General features: G+C 36.6%; 1 protein-coding gene across 1 annotated transcript; it reads right to left on the bottom strand.

Annotated features, from left to right (window-relative positions):
* Positions 1 to 402: 402 nt before the first annotated feature.
* On the bottom strand, positions 403 to 1,498 carry LOC116646176 (melanoma-associated antigen B10-like). Its single transcript, XM_032426801.1, has one exon. The coding sequence runs from the start codon at positions 1,496 to 1,498 to the stop codon at positions 452 to 454; it is 1,047 nt and encodes a 348-aa protein (XP_032282692.1). The 3' UTR covers positions 403 to 451.
* Between the last annotated feature and the right edge of the window lie 16,742 nt (positions 1,499 to 18,240).

Genomic DNA, 18,240 nt, shown 5'->3' with positions numbered 1-18,240 from the left:
ATAATAAAACTCTTAACTCTTAAAACTCAAACATCAATAAATGTGTGATTTACATCATTCACAAACTCAGATTCTGAAGCTAGTTAAACCTTCTATTAAAAGGAACAACACTTAGGTGCCTGGGTGGCTCAGTTGGTTAAGTGTCCAACTCTTGATTTTGGCTCAGGCATGATCTCAGAGTCGTGTCGGGCTCTGTGCTGGGCGTGGAGCCTGCTTAAGTTTCTCTCTCTCCCTCTGCCTCTCCCCGCCATGCTCACCCTCTCTCTCTCAAAAAAGAAAAGAAAAGAAAACAAAACAAAAAAACAACATTTAGACAAATATCCAGGTTACTACCTAAAATAGGAACACAAACGTGTTATGTACTCTCTTGTCTCCAGCCCCACCCTGACCTTTCACTAATGAGAACATTAGCTGTTCTCTTCAAACACATAGTAATAACCTTCCTCAAACTTCACTTGGGGCAGGAGAAGCTGCTGGCCGTGGCCCTGGAGCGTGCACTGGCCATAGCAGCAGTACAAGCCTTGGCTACAACCTTGGCTCGGGCTCGCTCTTCCTCATCTCTCAGAGCCTCTTCATACCAGGATGGGAAGGCAGTGGGGACGGTATCATGAATCTTGGCCACAAACTCTAGGACTTTCATCTTGCTGGTCTCAGCATGGGCTCTGGGACCCCACAGGAACTCATAGCGTGGAGGATTACTGTTGGCTATCTGCCGGTACTCCAGGTATTCTTCTTGCACCCAATCTTTGGTGATGAGCTTCCTGGGCTCCCCATAGATGAAATTCTTCATTCCATCATATAACCCCATCATATTCAGCACTTCCCAGACTTGCTCCTCAGTGGCACAATTGCCCTTTGTGAAGATCACGCCCAGGACGGTCATCAACAGGCCAGTCTTGGGCACACCTCCATTATCATTTACTCTCCCATCATAGCTGGATTCCAATTTGTTGACAAGAACATAGGTGTTCCTGTTGGGATCCACTTCCTTCACATCAAGGCCAAAGACCAGCTCCAAGTGCTCAGAGGCTTTCTGGAGGATCTTGTGGAAGTGATTCTTGTTAATCTGGATTACATTTCTCAGGATATCTGCCTTGGTAACAGGCTCTTTCATTTGATACTTGTATAGCAGGTAGTATACCAACATAGCAGCCTTCTTGTCTACAGGACTTCTGTGCCCGTGCTCAGTGGTATCCCTGGCCCGTGAGGCATTTGGCTTCTCCTCCATTTGATTGTCGGCACCTTCACTAAATCTTGTGTTTGAAGCAGTTGCAGTAGTAGTGCTGGTGGAGCGGACTCTCCCAGTAACTTGAGGATTGCTGGGTGTTCCAGTGGCAGATGAGCTCTGGGGAGCATCTTTGAAATGAGGAGAAGGAGAAGAGGGGGACTCTTCTTCCTCTGGTACAGTGGCTTGAGCAGCCACCACATGCCCTGTCTCTTCTCGAGCCTGGCGGCGTTTTTCACGGGCACGAAGCTTACTCTTCTGGCCCCGAGGCATGATGATTCTGGTCAGGGAGAGCAGGCACGAGTGTGGAAAAGACAATAGATGATTCGGTAACCTGGAGGAAAGAGGATGAAATGCTGTGATATCCTCTGACAGGGAGATACCATCTTGGGCTTTATCAACAGCCATCTCTCCAGGTTTCCTTGAAGGCACTGCTCTAGGATCCCACAAGGCTCCCTTCATGGGTTAGCCTTTCCCCTGAGGACTCTGGAAGGAACTAGAGTTCACCTTGGGCTGAAGCTTCCCACCCCTACCTGAGTCCTACTGGAGTTGATATACGGTTTGGCAGATCCAGGCTCTATGGTGCCTCCCCTGTTGTGGAGTAGGGGGTGTTTCCGTTCACATTCAGCACCATTACCTTGACTTCTTGCAGGACCTAAGGTCCTCTGCTTAACTGATTTGATGCTGACCCCTCATTTCAAAGCCCTCACCTCCCTGACATCCTGGAGGAGGAACTGAAGGGAATCACATCTAAGCACATCTGCCCAGGGGTACCCTGAGATGACAGCGATGGCAAAGCTATGTGGGACCTTCCCCATCCTGGGATATTAGGGTTCTCACTCCTCACTTAGAGTCCTCACCTTGGCCTCTTGCAGGGCCTAGGAGTCCTCTCTTGTCTGACTTTAGACCTATCCCCTCATAGCAAGAATCTCACATTTTTGAAAGGTTTGAGGAAGAGTTTAGGGAGGACTCAGTTTAACATATCTTCCCCAGGGACCCCTTTGAGGGATGATATCACATGGAGGGCTCTATGAGACAGCCTCTGTTCTGTGATGAGTGGTCTGCTCAATGCTCAGGTTCCTTACCATGGCTCCTCCCCTTGACTGCCAGGAATCCCCCTTCTGCAGACCTGAGGGCTGTAACAATCACACCAAGGCTCTCAATCACCTGATATCCTGGAATATGCAGTGAGGGGGGGTGGGGGGGTGGGGGGGGAGGATACTCAGAATGCAGATCTCCCCAGGGTTTTCCAGGGCTGATCACAGAGGAAAGTCCTAACTGTGTATCCTCCCTGCCTCTGTTCTCACTTTGACCTCTAGAACGGCCTGAGTCATCTCCTTCTTTTTTTTTTTTTTTTTTTAATTTTTTATTGTTATGTTAATCCCCATACATCTCCTTCTAATAGGGCTCGTCTCCCTGGGACCACTGAGGATAAAGTGAGAGACATCTTAGTCTCACAGCCCTGCTAAGGATCCACCAGGGCTTATAGTAGGGGAGGTACTCTTTGGGCCCCCTTTTGTCCTGATGTAAGAATTCCCCTCAGTCCTTGTTCAAGGTTCTGAACTTCACTCAAAGCCACCCCTAGGACTCCCCCTGCTACCTGAATAGTATAGCCTTAGACCAAGGCTCTTATGCACCCCTCTTCCCCCAAACAACCAAAAGGTGAAGTGAGGGGGCATCTGGGCTTTACAGCCATACCAGGAGCCTCCAGGGACTGACAGCAGGAGTGGGGCTCTTTAGGGCCTCCACTGTTCTAGGGAGGCGGTTTCTCCTAGAACATAAATAGGGGTGTTCGTCAACTCCTGGCAGAGCCTCCTTCCTCTGATAGCCTGAAGCAGACACCCGAGTCAAATATCCTCACCCCTTGGGGTCTCCCACGGCTGGCGGCAGGGGCCCGGCTCTGTGGGGACGCCTCTGTGATGGGGGAGGGGCAGTTCCACTGAATTCACACAAGGTCCTTCATTGACTCCTCCGATACCAACACCCTGGGTCCAATGTTATTATTTCTCCGAGTTCTCAGAATGATAATTCAGAGAGCACTGCATCGGGTGATCCCGGCCTGGAACCTTCTAGGGCTGACAGCAAGGGCAGGACCGTGGGGTCTTAGGTCTTTCGAGATAGGGGGATTCCCTCATGGTCTTAGGTCTTTCTAGATAGGGGGATTCCTTCAAACCTTACTCAATATCCTTATCTCACCTGGAGCAGAGCTTGGATTCCTCCCTCGGCTGCACCGCCGTCCTTCTCGCTGCAAGAGCTCACCTCCCACGGAGCAGAAACGGAAGTCAGTGTGCATACATCCGGCTACTCCTGGGGGCCCCCCCGAGGTGGGGGGATAAGGGGCGTGACTCTGTGGTGCCCCCTCTGTTATAGTGTGAGTAGTACCAAAAGTATTTTCGCGAAGTAGGTCCTCATTTTGGCTCCCGGTTCGTTGATTAAAGGCTCCTTGGGAAATATCACCTCCTCTTCCTAAACTCTGGACAGTTGGTCAGCTTAAACCCTTGCAGACGGTGGGTCCGCATTCCAGCCAGCGTGTGAGATCGAGAAGCTGCCACACAAGGTAGGGGGGGCTAGGACAGGTTCTGAGATGTCAGAGAAAATGCATAGTGATGATAGGATCTCTTCACTAGTCAAACAGACTTTTGGGAACTTTCTGTTCGAAAAGATCTACTTGCTACAGGAAAGAGGCAGATCTGCATAACTTTGTGAGACCCAGGTGTTTCGATCTTATCTAACATTGAACAGTGTAGTGAAATTCATTTTAATTTTGATTCTCATTTATAATACATATATACATGTTCTAATAATTACTGCTTTGTACAACAAGGCTCTTGATATTACTATAGTTATCTATACACCACTTTTCTGAAGTCATTTATTTACTTAAATAGTCCGTAGCCTTTTCCTTGGGATTTTCCAAATGATGATCATATTTGCAACCGATAATTTCTATTTCTTTTTACTATTCCTAACTTTTATTTATTTTTGTATTCTTATCCTCTGGCTATGCATTCTGATCCAGTTTTGAACAGTTAGAGTTGGTAACATACTGCTGTGTCTTGCTCCTTACATTAATGGGAATGCTACTAACATTTCACATTTAAGTTTGTTTGCTATAGATGTTAGGAAATGGAAGTTCCCTTCTAATGTTAGTTAGCTAAATGATATTATCCTGCATTCACGTTGACTTTTTTTTTTCAAAAGTTTTTTCTTGGGGCGCCTGAGTGGCCCAGTCGTTAAGCGTCTGCCTTCGGCTCAGGTCATGATCCCAGCTTCCTGGGATCGAGCCCCGCATGGGGCTCCTTGCTGGGAGGGGGGCTGCCTCTCCCCTCCCCTTGCTTATGTTCCCTCTCTCGCTGTCTCTCTCTCTCAAATAAATAAATAAAATCTTTGGAAAAAAAAGTTTTTTCTTCAGTACATGATCAAATGTCTTTTAAATCTTATCTGTTAATGTAGTATTTTGGGCAGTTTTTTCTAATGTTATATTGTTATATTTCTTGGATTCAGCATCTTTTTTCCATTTAATTCACTGCTATATTGAAACTTCTATGACTTTATTTAGGATCTTTGCCTGTAAGTGGGTGAGCTTGGCTTAAGTATTCTGTTTTCAAAGTGTCCTCAGCTGGTTTTCTTATCAAGGAGAGCTAGACTGGGAAAATAAGCTGAAAAATTGCCCATCTTTTTGTATGCTTTGGATGTGTTTACATGAGATGTAAACATTAATTTTTTGCTTGTTATTTGGTAGAACTGTCCCTGACTGCCTCGTCCTGAAACTTAAAGGTGACTGAAACCTTGAGGATAGTTTTGTATTTCTCACTAACAGTTTTCTATTTCTGCTTGAACCTATTGAGTAATTAATATTTTTTCTAAATAATGGTCTATTATCACTTAGGGTTTTATTTTAATGGCTACATATGTATTATATTTATTGTAGAAAATTTCAAACATATACAACAGTAGAGAGAATAGTATAATAAAACCAATATACTTCACATCAGCATCAACAGTCTTCAACACATGGCCTACCTGGTTACATTTCTACCCATATCTACCCCATCTCTGCCACTGAAATAATGAGAAATAAATCCTAGATATCATGCCATTTCATCTTTAAATATTTAAGTATCTATTTCTAAAAGATAGGTATCCTTTATGAAACATAAATATTCAATTACACATATCCTACCTTAAAAAATTAATATCATCAAGTGTCCAGTTATTTTTCACATTTGCCTGACTTTTTAAAAATGTTTTTTCTTGAATCAGGGTCAAATAAAGTCTATTCATGTCATTGCTCTTTATGCCCATTAATTTATAGATCCTACACGCCCCCACATACATATATTACTTATTTTCCTTGTCATTTTCTTGTTGAAAAAAACCTCGTGTTTTGTCCAGTTTCATATGGCATGGGTTTTGCTGATTGCAACACTGGTGTCCTCCCTCTGTATTTCTTTAAATCAGCAGAAGTTTCATCAGATTAAGGTGTAATTTTTTACTCTTTCTTTTTTTGTTTGGAAAGACTTCCCATAGGTGATATTGTGAATTTTTATCACAAGGAACCTAATGTCTGACTTCCTTTGTGTTCATGTTTGCAATCTTTAAAGATTGGCATATTTATCTGTTAATTAAGGGTTACACAATGTTAATTTTGTATTTCTATTATTTTTTCTGAGTCTGTTAGGTGAAATATATTTTTATGCAAAATCATACCTTGTTCACCATTTGGTAATGATATTTATAGTGCTCTCTTATAATTTTTAAATTCCTTCTGCACCTATATTTTGTACAATATTGTTTAACTAATATCACTTACTTCTGTTTCTTTTGTTAATTGATGATACTTATAAAACTGTCAGTTATATCAGTCTTTTCAAAGTACAGGCTTTTGTTAGTTGGCTCCATTGTCTTCTAACTCATCATTTACGCACTTCATTATTTTCTACATTCTATTTCTTTGGGTTCAATATGGTATTCTTCCTCTAGTTTCTTGAAATTTTTGCATGTTATAAATATTTCCATTTTTTGTCCACTGGGATTTTAATTTCAATAACTATATTTTTATTTCTAGTTATTGTTTTAGTTCTTTTTCAAATTAGCCTATCCTTTTTTCTTCTAATTTCTTGTTCTTATGGTCTCCATGCTTTCTTTTCTCATTAATGGACTTTATTTTTTTATTGAGATATAATTGACATATAACATAATATTAGTTTTAGGTGTACAACATAATGATTCGATAGTGTATATATTGTGAAATGATCACCACAGTAAGTCTAGTTAACATCCATCACTACACATAGTTACAATTTTTTTTCTTGTGATGAGAACTTTTAAGATCCATCCTCTTAGCAACTTTCAAATATACAACACAGTATTATTAACTATAGTCACCATGCTGTACATACATCTCCCAGACTTATTAATTTTATAACTAGAAATTTTTACCTTTTGACCACCTTCACCCATTTCACCCACCCTCTACCCCCTGCTTCTGGCAACCACTAATCAGTTCCCTGTATCTATGAACTCTTTTTTTTTTTTTTTTAGATTCCGCATATAAATCAGGCCATATAGTATGTCTTTCTCTGACTTAATTCACTTAGTGTAATGCCCCTCAAGGTTCATCTATGTTGTTGCAAATGGCAAGATCTATTCTTTTTTATAACTGAGTAATATTCCACTGTGAATATATGTATGTATATTTGTGTGGGGGTGTGTGTGTGTGTGTATGTATCACATCTTTGTCCCTTCATCCATTGATGGATACTTAGGTTGTTTCCATATGTTAGCCATTGTAAATAATGCTGCAGTGAATATAGGGCATATATCTTTTTGAGTTAGTGTTTTTGTTTTCTTCCAATAAATACCCAGAAGTGGAATTGCTGGACCATATCGTAGTTCTGTTTTGAATTTTTCCAGTAACCTCCATACTGTTTTCCATAGTGGCTGTACTATTTTATTAATAAATGTGCTTAAGACTATAGATATCCTGGGCGCCTGGGTGGCTCAGTTGGTTAAGCGACTGCCTTCGGCTCAGGTCATGATCCTGGAGTCCCGGGATCAAGTCCCACATTGGGCTCCCTGCTCAGCAGGGAGTCTGCTTCTCCCTCTGACTCTCCCCCCTTCATGCTCTCTCTATCTCATTCTCTCTCTCAAATAAATAAATAAAATCTTTAAAAAAAAAAGACTATAGTTATCCTTCTGAGTACCACTTGGGCTGTTTTCCACAAGTAACTCTATAGAGTTTTATGTGTAGGTGCTGGAAGTTTTTTACAAGCTAATTATATCTCTATATTCCTTATCTTCTTAGAATCTTTTGAATACAAAGGCAGAAATACTAGTGAGTGCAGAAAATTATTTTTGAGAAGGATGTGAAAAAGAAAGAAACAGAATTATTTAGAGGAAGTGTCAGGGTCCCTGGGATGTTTTGCTTTGTTTTGTTTTGGTTATATGTGATCTAAGAGACCTGAGCACATTTAATTGCTTGTGACTGAGTTGAGTTTTTCCTAGGAATGAAAAGCGGGATTCACAGTTGTAAAGTCAAACAATATAATTAGCTAAATGCAGCTGTCAGAGATTATTCAGGAAAACAGAAATTAATTCTATAACTCAGACAGAATTTAATGCACAATATTGGTTATTCAAGTGATGGAGAGGCCAAACCAAGTAGAATTAGGCAAGCCAATACTTAGCAACTTGAGGAAGTCACTCCCATTTCTAGTGTAGAGGGAGAAATTGAAGAAGGAGGTAGTGTTACAGGAGATTGGGAATTGGCATCAACAGAATCTAAAACCATGGTTAACCAATATGATGGGAGCTAGAGCTAGAGCCATGAAGAAGATATAGCTATTGAAGGAGCATCTACCTGATGCAGAGGGAGAAGGCTGTTCCTGTCCTCCTGGGCTATAATCTGCTGGCCTTGTTGCCTGAACCATAAGAGCAGCCAAATATTGGAGGACCTAGGAACAGGAGCTTGCAGGGATTATCTCCTGAACACTAGAGAGCAGAGCAAGGAAAGAGGAAAGAATGATCTGAGGGCAAATAAGTACAGGACAGGCATACCACATTGACAAATTTAATGAGAAAAATATCTAAGTTGTTAAATATCTGCTCTGTAAAAATCAGTATTAATCTGTGATAATAAGAGATGTCATCAAACTAAATAATGGCTAACCACCAAAACACAAACAAACAAACAAACCCTCTATCAAGCATCATACTTAGTGGAGAAAGAATGGAAATTGGGAAGTAGATAAGAATAGCTACTATCACCATTATTATTCCACATTGTAATATAGGTACTTGCCCACACATAAAAGGAAAAAAATGAAATAAGAGTTAGAGACTGGAAAATAAGATGCTTTAGTTGTCACTTCTCCCTCAAATGATCTGTAGGTTTAGTAAAATTCCCACCAAAATCCCAACAGGACTTTTCTTAAAAGAAATTTATACATCATAAACTTTAGATGGAAATACAATGGGCCCATAATAGTTGAAATGACTTTGAAAAAGAAAAGGAAATTTGGAGGACTAACACTACCTGATTTCAACGTGATAAAGGACTTGTATGTAGCATTTATAAGGAACTTTCAAAACTCAATAAAAAAAAAAAAAACAGTATAAAAGGTCAAAATGTTGAGCAGACATTTCACCAAAAGACAGTTAATGAGTGACAAAGAAGCACATGAAAAGATCCTCAACATCATTAATCATTAGAGCAATAAAAATTAAAATCCCAATGAGATACCATTACACACATACTAGAATATATACGGTAAAAAGACTGATCATACCGAGTACTGCCAAGGGTGTGAAGGAACTCTTAAACATTGTTGGTGGGGATGTAAATTGGTACATCCACTTTGGAAAACAGTTTAGCAGTTTCTTAAAAAGTGAACCATACACCTGCAATATGACCTAGCTAGTATACTACCAGGCATTTACCTGAGAGAAATGAAAGCTTATATCCATGCAAAGATGTATATATGAAAGTTCATAGCATCTTTTTTTTTTTTTTTTAGATTTTATTTATTTTAGAGAGAGAGAGAGAGCAAGACCGGGGGGAGGGGCAGAGGGAAAAGGAGAGAGAGAATCTCAAGCAGACTCTGCGCTGAGCACGTAGCCCGACTCAGGGCTGGATCTCACGACTTTGAGATTATGACCTGAGCCAAAACCAAGAGTTAGACGCTTAACCCACTGAGCCACCCAGGCGCCCTGAAAGTTCATAGCATTTTGATTTGTAATAGAGAAAAACTGAGAATACCTTAAAATATCCACCATCAGGTGAACAGATAAACTGTAGTATATACATAAAATAGAATATTATTCAGCAGTAAAAGGAATTAACTATTGATACATGCTGTAGCATGCGTGAATCTCTAAATAATTACTTTGAATGAAAAAAGCCAGGCTAAATAGCACATACTATATAATTCCACTTATGTAACAGTCTAGGAAATGAAAATGAATGTATACCGATATAAAGAATTTTATTCAGTGGTTTGCCTATGGACTGGGAAGAATGCCAAGGAGGTTACAAAGGAGCATGAGGTGATGGATATATTCATTATGTTGATTGCGGTGGTGGTTACATGAATGTATACATATGCCAAATCTTAACAAATTGTGTGTTTTAAATATATGCAGGTTATTGTATGTCAGTTACACCTTAATAAAGCTGTTAAAAACTCTAGAACAAGCCAATCTAATTTATAGTTGACATCAGAACTATGGGAGAGGAGTGATGTAGAGGTGGTCTATTGGAACTGGCTAGAAAAGGCATGAATGATCTTTATGAGGTGGTGGAATAATAACGTATCTTGATAGGGAATGGTTTACATGTGTGTATGCATTTGTACACCTAGGTTTTGTGAATATGTTCTAAGAAATATAATAATAAGAAGAATACGAATATTCAGAACAGAACAAAATGAACTTTAAGGAAACATGAATATCCAATTTTTATTGGTAATGCTTAATTATCCACTTTATTTAATCTATTGATAAAACAGAAGTTAAATAATACTTAGTCCTTCTTAACTTTGTATACACCAAATATTTCAGTAATTTTACATGTATCCAGTTTTCAGCATGGCTGCAATGGTATTATATATATATTCCTCAACTGATCTTTTTATCTCTTGGACATTTTAGGGCTCACCTAACTCCTTTATCTAGAATCAATTTCTAGCATTTATTGGTCATAATTAACCCAATCCCAAATATTGCAATAAGAAAAAGAATAAGCTAACAGTGCTTTGTAATTAAGGCTAAATAAGTTTTGGATGAGAACATTTTGAAGCCTGAACTGTTAAAAAATATAAGTAGTTAACCATGTACAATGATGCTAATAAACAATCATTATTATCATAATGGAAGCACATTACTGTATAATTACCATAAAAGTACAGGAAAATTCAATAAATTATTTTAAACAAAAGAGAATAATGAACTAACTTATGACAAGCATGTTTATGTTACCTAAAGGCATAAGCTCCAAAGAAAAGAGTAAATGTGATGTGTGAGAAATTTGTATATTGCCTAGACCCAGTTTAGAAGAACAAGCTTTTTTAGTGTTCATCTCACCAGGTAGCTGGTACTTTGTTCAAAATAGGCTACTTCTCTTTGAGATTGGTCACCATATTGATAACTGTGCTTTACTTAAGCATTTGATATGGTCATTCTCATGCAGATCATATTTTGATATTCAAATTGACTTTTGTAAATCATAAACCAGCTTTTAAGATCTAATTTATTATTTTGGCATGTAATTTATGCAACAGGCATCCTTACCCCTTTTCTACTATTTCTATCATTCCTAATTCTGTATCTAATCAGTGACCTATCAGCCACAAGCCAACACCTTATGGTCACTACTTTATTGACAATATCTCATGTGCTAATATTCACCACTCCTTAATCTCTGCCCCTTTCTTTAAGCTTTAACTAATTACTGACTCTATTTCCATTATCTGTTTATGGGATTTAGGCTTGAGGGTGAGTTGAGATTTTTGGAAATATTAAATGAGTTTTAAAGAACAAGTAAATCCATCATCATATAACTGAGATATAACAACCATCAACATTTTTGTTTTAATTTTTTACTTATCTGTGTTTTTTTAACATACTGCTTAGCAATTAGGGACAAATGGTAACATTGCCTTTTTGGAGTTTCTAGGTCTGAAAACAGGAATAATGGAAGAGGAAACACAGACTTCAAACATCCTCAAACTAATAGTGCGGTGAATGTCCAGAAGTCTCTTTTTCATGTCTACTTATATCTAGTTATTTTAGGGCCTAATCCTAAGCATGGAGTCATGCTGATACTATAGCTAAAGGACAGTACTCACAGTCTACTGAGCTAGAAAAGTTTCTTAAGAGATCAAAAATATACTCTAATTCTAGTCTCCAAGTTTTCCATAATGACATTCACAACTACATAAAAATGATTGACTAAAACTGTACCTATTCCTCAGGCTAATCCTTGGTCAACATGGGCCAACAAATTAATCTTGACACTGATGAAATCTAGGGAGAAGATATTACATAGCTAACTATGACGTGGAATTAGTAATATTGCTGCCCACGTGTCTACATAACTCAGTGATGATACCCGCAGCAACACACCTGGATGTAAAATTGCATATCTTCCTTCCTTCACAGGAATACATGTTTGAAATTGTGCAGCAGTTAAAATTAAAAAGAAAAAAGATATGAGTTGTAAATGGCAAGATAGAATTGTTGAATCATTATATTGTACACCTGTTAATATATAACATTATTTGTTAATTATTCTTCAATAAAAAACAAATAAAAAAGAAGACATGGGGAAGGAGATCAGACATGAGCCTATGACAGAAAGTCATGAAAATTTTCAGTAAATACTTGTTTTCCCCATATTCATGTATATAATCCCGTGCAAACATTGTGTACAACTATTTTAGATAATTATATAAGATAAATATGCAAATTATGGGTAGAATCAATTTGTGTCCTACATTTTTTAGTTGTTGATGTTGCTTAAACTTAGAAGAAATTCAGTTAAGTAATTAGCAAAGGAGCTTATTGTGATGTGGCTTAAATATTCACATGCATTCCTTAATAGGTGAGTGAAATACGGCACCTGGGTGGCTCAGTTGGTTAAGCAACTGCCTTCGGCTCAGGTCATGATCCCGGAGTACTGGGATCGAGTCCTGCATCGGGCTCCCTGCTCAGCGGGGAGTCTACTTCTCCCTCTGACCCTACCCCCTCTTGTGCTCTCTCTCTCACTCTCTCTCTCTCAAATAAATAAAATAAAATCTTTAAAAAAATATGTGAGTGAAATATATCTGTGAGTAAAATATATATAAATTTACATATAAATTTATATATAACACAAATATATAAATAATATTGAAATACAGATAAGTTTACATTGATGTATATTATATAAGTATATAATATATCCATGTATATATTATTTTTACAGCTCTGACATTTAAAGTAAAAAATATGAACATAAACAAGTAAAAATAATGTATATATAACAATATGGAGTTTACTTTATCATTACTTAACCTCAGTGAGTTTGATATTCTGTTAAAAAATGAAGGCAGTACTCCAGGTAGATAAGTTAAAATGGCTGTAGATTCGCTTTGATAAATAACTAATATCAAAAGTATATTCCTTGATTTACTTCCACTCCTCATCATATTCTATATCTCACTTTTTAATGATATATGTGAAGCTAGTTGAATGATTTGAAGAAGTTCAAATTGGTGATACATATTAAAATTTATTATAGAACAAAATAGAAGCAAAATGAAAAATTTAAATGCTATCTATTTTTACAACTTTTAAAGGCTATTTTACAGGCTAATTTTGTTTGCTTTTTGTTTGCAAAAGGAAAAATGGAGATAATGTGGTAGCTGTCACAAACTGTGAAGAGGCTAAGATTTTTATCCTTGCAAGCTAACAAGTTAACCTGTCACAATTTCACGGATGCTGGCAAAAAGCACGAGGCTCTTGGGTAAGAGACAAAGAACTTTATTCTCATAGCATTTGTAGTCGCCAGAGTACCTGCATTATCTTACAGTGGTAACTCAAACCCCAGTAATCACAGACTGACAGGAAGAGGGCCAGGTGATACGAAAACATGCAGTGAGTTTCATTGCAGGAAAGGAGCTCGGTGCTTAGGTAACCTGAATCTTCTATAATGGGCAATGAGCATGCCTTCCCCCTGCTCTGGAGACGTTTTATATGTCTATGTCTATTTTTATCTATAGATAGATATCTTCTAAGGCTGTTCGCTACACAGAGTTTCTTGAAAAGATTATCTAGAATAAAGGGCAACCTCACAAGATATACAGAAATGCAAATGACCCACAGAGAATTGTCCCCTAGCCATTACATATTCTAGTTAATAGGTAAAGTCATTTGTATAGCTGATTTTCTCCTTCTTAGACCTAAACTTTTGGTGAAATAATATGAATAGATATACTTGGGGAAAAGAAACACCTTTCCAAAAATGTATTGTCTCACTCAGTCCATTTTCTTAATATCCATCTGGTGCATATTTTATTGGAAGAAAATAAACATTAGGACATAAATTAAAATCCACATAAACAAATTGGTTTTAAGTTATTATATGTTTAAGTGACAATTTGCTCACAAAATGTACTTACTATTGTAAAGCTTATTCTAGGTGAGTTTCTTCAATGGAAAGTTAAGGCTAAAGCAAAATGAAAAAAGATCCTTTGTTTTTCTGTTTTGTATATCAATGTAAAATATTCCGTGAAAACGTCTATGTGCCCCTAAGTGGAATTAATCAAAGATATAAAGGACAGATAGGTAAATATAATGAACCTGGAGGGTTGGGAAAAATCTTCCTTCCTCCTATATTTTACATACACCATTAGTATGTTATTGTTCTGACCCCAAGGTCCTAAGCTTTTCAGTGGCACAATGATAAGCATTCATTTCCTTCTCTAATGAAACATATTTTATGGTCTCTAATATCCTGTGAATAAGGAATCAGTGAGATATAATAATACATGAATCCTTACCAGTGTTCTTTTTTTTTTTATTATGTTATGTTAATCACCATACATTACATCATTAGTTTTTGATGTAGTGTTCCATGATTCATTGTTTGCGTATAAGTCCCGGTCCTCCATTCAGTACGTGCCCTCTTTAATACCCATCACCAGGCTGGGAGTAGCTTCTGGTTACAGGGAAATTTTTGAAGTATTAACTATAAAATTATATTTAATATTCTAAGCACTGATAATCTCCTTAAAAAAACTGAAGAAACCACTAGTGTTTTAATAGATAAAGTTTCTTGTTGAGGAGGAGGGGGGTGCTTTTGGATCAGATAGTCTTTAAATCAACTCAAATCACAGATACACACAAAACTGCTAAAAATCTTCTGGTTATTATATCACTTATCAGAATGTGTTGAAGCTATGTTTCAAAACCAAATATAGTCATATTAAAACTGCCTATAAAATAGTCCAAAACATATCAGCTCTGCCTCTAAAATTCATGAGGGTGTAAAAATAAAAATACTGAATATGCCATCTAAGTTGAAGATCCCTTATGATTAATTTCTGTTTCTTGCTGCAAGTTTATAAACATGCCAATAATTCCTGCACTACATTAAAAAATCTTTCTTGTGAACTGACCATAGTGACAAGATTACAAAAGTCCACATTTTTAAAAATATCAATTTGAATTTCTCCTTAATGTGGACATAAAAACAGGCAGTGACTAGGAGTTGCATCAATCCTTCCCAACTGTCTCAAAAAATATGTGCACTGTTACAATAAAAACAGTTCACCAGCTGTTTATGTAAAAATTATTTGACGAAAAACAAGCATGGCCATATGGCACTCTAGCTCTGCTGTGGGAGCATGTAGAATAATTTTGTAGGCTGTAGTACATAATGGTCATGCTAAGTAGGGTGTCAACTATTGCAGGCACATTACATTAATAGTTAATCCGTCCTTTTATCCTCTAAGTACTTACATTTCTTAACAGCTTGTAGTTTAGAAGTAAGTTAACAACTCACTGATTAAGAATTAAAATTTTGGAAATGACAAAATATTTGATGTAATGTGGACATAATATTCACTTGCTAATTAAAGGTATTATTTAAATAATACACTAATTGGGTGATAGGAGCTGGTTCTCATTTCTAGCTAGAGGTTCCAAAACTATGAATATGTTGAAGGTACTACACCACTGATTTAGAAGAAAAAAATAAGTAGAGGAGATATTTCATGTAAGAATCAAACAACATATATACTCACATTCTGAGACTGTAAGAATTGTACCTCACTCACCTTTATATTCTTTGCAATATCTATAGCTGTGTCTTGCACATAGTAAGCATGTGATAAATATTTGCTGAATAGAACATTGTTAGAAAAAATGAATTATAAATGCCACCAGCAGACCCTGGAGTCTTTAAGTTTATTTAGAGATTTTGGAATACATTGGGGAATAACCCTCATCCATTACATAGACTGCATACTTGAATGATGTTTATTAGCTTATAAAACTCCAATATTTTACTCTCACATTAATTTTCCTTTTTGAGTTGTTTACATATTGGGGACTAGAGTCAACTGAAAGACAAAACTGAATGGTTTCTCATTCAGCAAGTTAGACTACTTAATCTAAGATCCTGAAAAGAAGGTAGAACAAACTGGAGAAGAAAAAAGCCAGGTTAGAATCCAGTCATTCACATTCATAGTTTTGGTTGATACCCTGACAAAAAGATGTTCATTGACATGTGGCTCTGTTATTAATAACTTTAAAATGTCAACTGAGTGTCATGGTGACATTAATAACTGAGAAAGAAACCACTGCAGACATAGTTCTGTAAGAAAAATGTTGCAGACAGACCATCTATTTCTAAAATGCTTATCCTTTGTGGTTTTCATGGTTCATTTGATACATGAATACCTAGTTTAAACTCATAATCTATGGTTCCCCCCATATCAATTCCCAAACAAAAATGTTAATCTTTAATTTCAGGGATTTAGAACTTCACATTAAAATTTTCAAACTGGTAATGATTTCCTTGTTTACAAATGGTAAACACAATTCATGTGTAGGTGATTATCAAGGGACATTGGAAGAAGGCTACAAACTCTGCTATGGGTACATAACTCATATTGGTTTATGGAATATAACAATCATAATAAGGGTGTATTATGAAAGTAACTAGAAAAATGTTCGAGGAAACAAAGTCTTTAAGTTGGTATAAAAACAAATAGTGAGAACTCACAGCTTAATATTTGAATGATGGGACAGTTAAATGCTGCAGTCAGAGAAGTGTCAATATTTCAATTGATGACAGTCACAATGAAGCAAAGCTCACAAGATTGGAAGAGACTCTAAGATATAACATTATTGTCCCTCTATGATATAAATATTTAAGAAAGATTAGACTTTTTTCAGTCAAATTTGTTTCACAAAATTGATCAAAAAGGCAATTTTCAAGGGGTGCACATTTTTTTATTGATTTTTACTATAGCATGTGGTTAAAGTAAATGATTTTTATCCCTTTAAAAGATGTTTTTTTACAAGAAAGTCTGATGCTCATTTGTTGACCATAAGAAGTAGTATTTTTAGTAAGATGTTAGTTACATATATATTTAACTTTTCAAGGATGCACATAATATTTGAGAAGACAATAATAAGAATATGGAGAGATATGCTCACCCAGAATGAGTATAGTAGTGTGAAATAATGGGTGATGATAATTAGTAAACTAAAGTGCTAATTTATGAAATAAAAATCAGTTGGTATTAGGAAATAAGAATACTTTTGAGGGGAGGTTGGGATTTCTTGATTTATGGATATATATTTTTTAAAACATATTTTTAAAATATTCATTGTATGCTATTCAGGTATTAAAACAAGGCATCCTTATTTTAAAAGTAAGGAGCTGTCCAAAGAAGAAATAAAAATCACCCATAATTTCCTATCAAGAGATAGGCTCTCACTGAGTTATTTCATTTAGCATAATACTCTCTAGCTCCATCCACGTCTTTGCAAATGGCAAGATTTCATTCTTTTTGATGGCTGAGTAATATTCCATATTTTATATTTATATATATATATGTATATATGTGTGTGTGTGTGTGTGTGTGTGTATGTGTACACACCACATCTTATTTATCTGTTCATCTGTTGATGGACATCTGGGCTCTTTCCATAATTTGGCTATTGTTGATAATGCTCTGTAAACATCAAGGTACATGTATCCCTTAGAATACCATATGATTTCACTCATATGTGGAATTTAAGAAATAAAACAGATGAACATTGGAGGGGGAAGAGAGGTAAACCAGGAAACAGACTTAATTACAGAGAGCAAACTGAGGGTTGCTGTAGGGAGGTGGGGGGGGATGGGTTAAATAGGTGATGGGAATTAAGGAAGGCACTTGTTTTTTGTTTTGTTTTGTTTTTTAATTAGAAAAGAGCCATTTTATTTTCCTTCATTTACACAAGTAATGAGGACAAAAATGAAGGAAGGCACTTGTGATGAGCACTGGGTGATTTATGGAAGTGATGAATCCCTAAATTCTACACCTGAAACTGATATTACACTGTATGTTAACTAACTGGTATTTAAATAAAAATTTGGAGAAAGGAAAAAAGTAATTATATTTTCATAAGTGGAACATATTGAATAAAAAGCAAAAAGAGCCTATTAGATATATTTTTCCAAGTTTGTTTACAATAGTTTAAACTTTTTATAGTATTTGTTGCAGACACTTTCCCAATTTATATTTTTACTTTGTTCATTTATTTTACATACAGAATTTTAATTTTTTGTAGTTAAATCTGTCATATTTATCATTTATATATGTTTTCTGAATTTGGAGTCATATTATAAAGGTTGTTTTTTCTCCCAAATGACCTTAATATTTTTCCAGTATTTTTTTAACCCTTAACTTTATATTTACTAGGCAAAATCATAAACAGCTGGTCTACAGTTTGGATTTTGCCTGGAATTGTTTTTATTC

This window comes from Phoca vitulina, unplaced genomic scaffold (genome assembly GCF_004348235.1).
Source record: "Phoca vitulina isolate PV1807 unplaced genomic scaffold, GSC_HSeal_1.0 scaffold35, whole genome shotgun sequence".
In the NCBI taxonomy this organism is placed as follows: domain Eukaryota; kingdom Metazoa; phylum Chordata; class Mammalia; order Carnivora; family Phocidae; genus Phoca; species Phoca vitulina.
The sequence above is the reverse complement of the archived record's forward strand: the minus strand, read 5'-3'. Positions and strand labels throughout refer to the sequence as shown.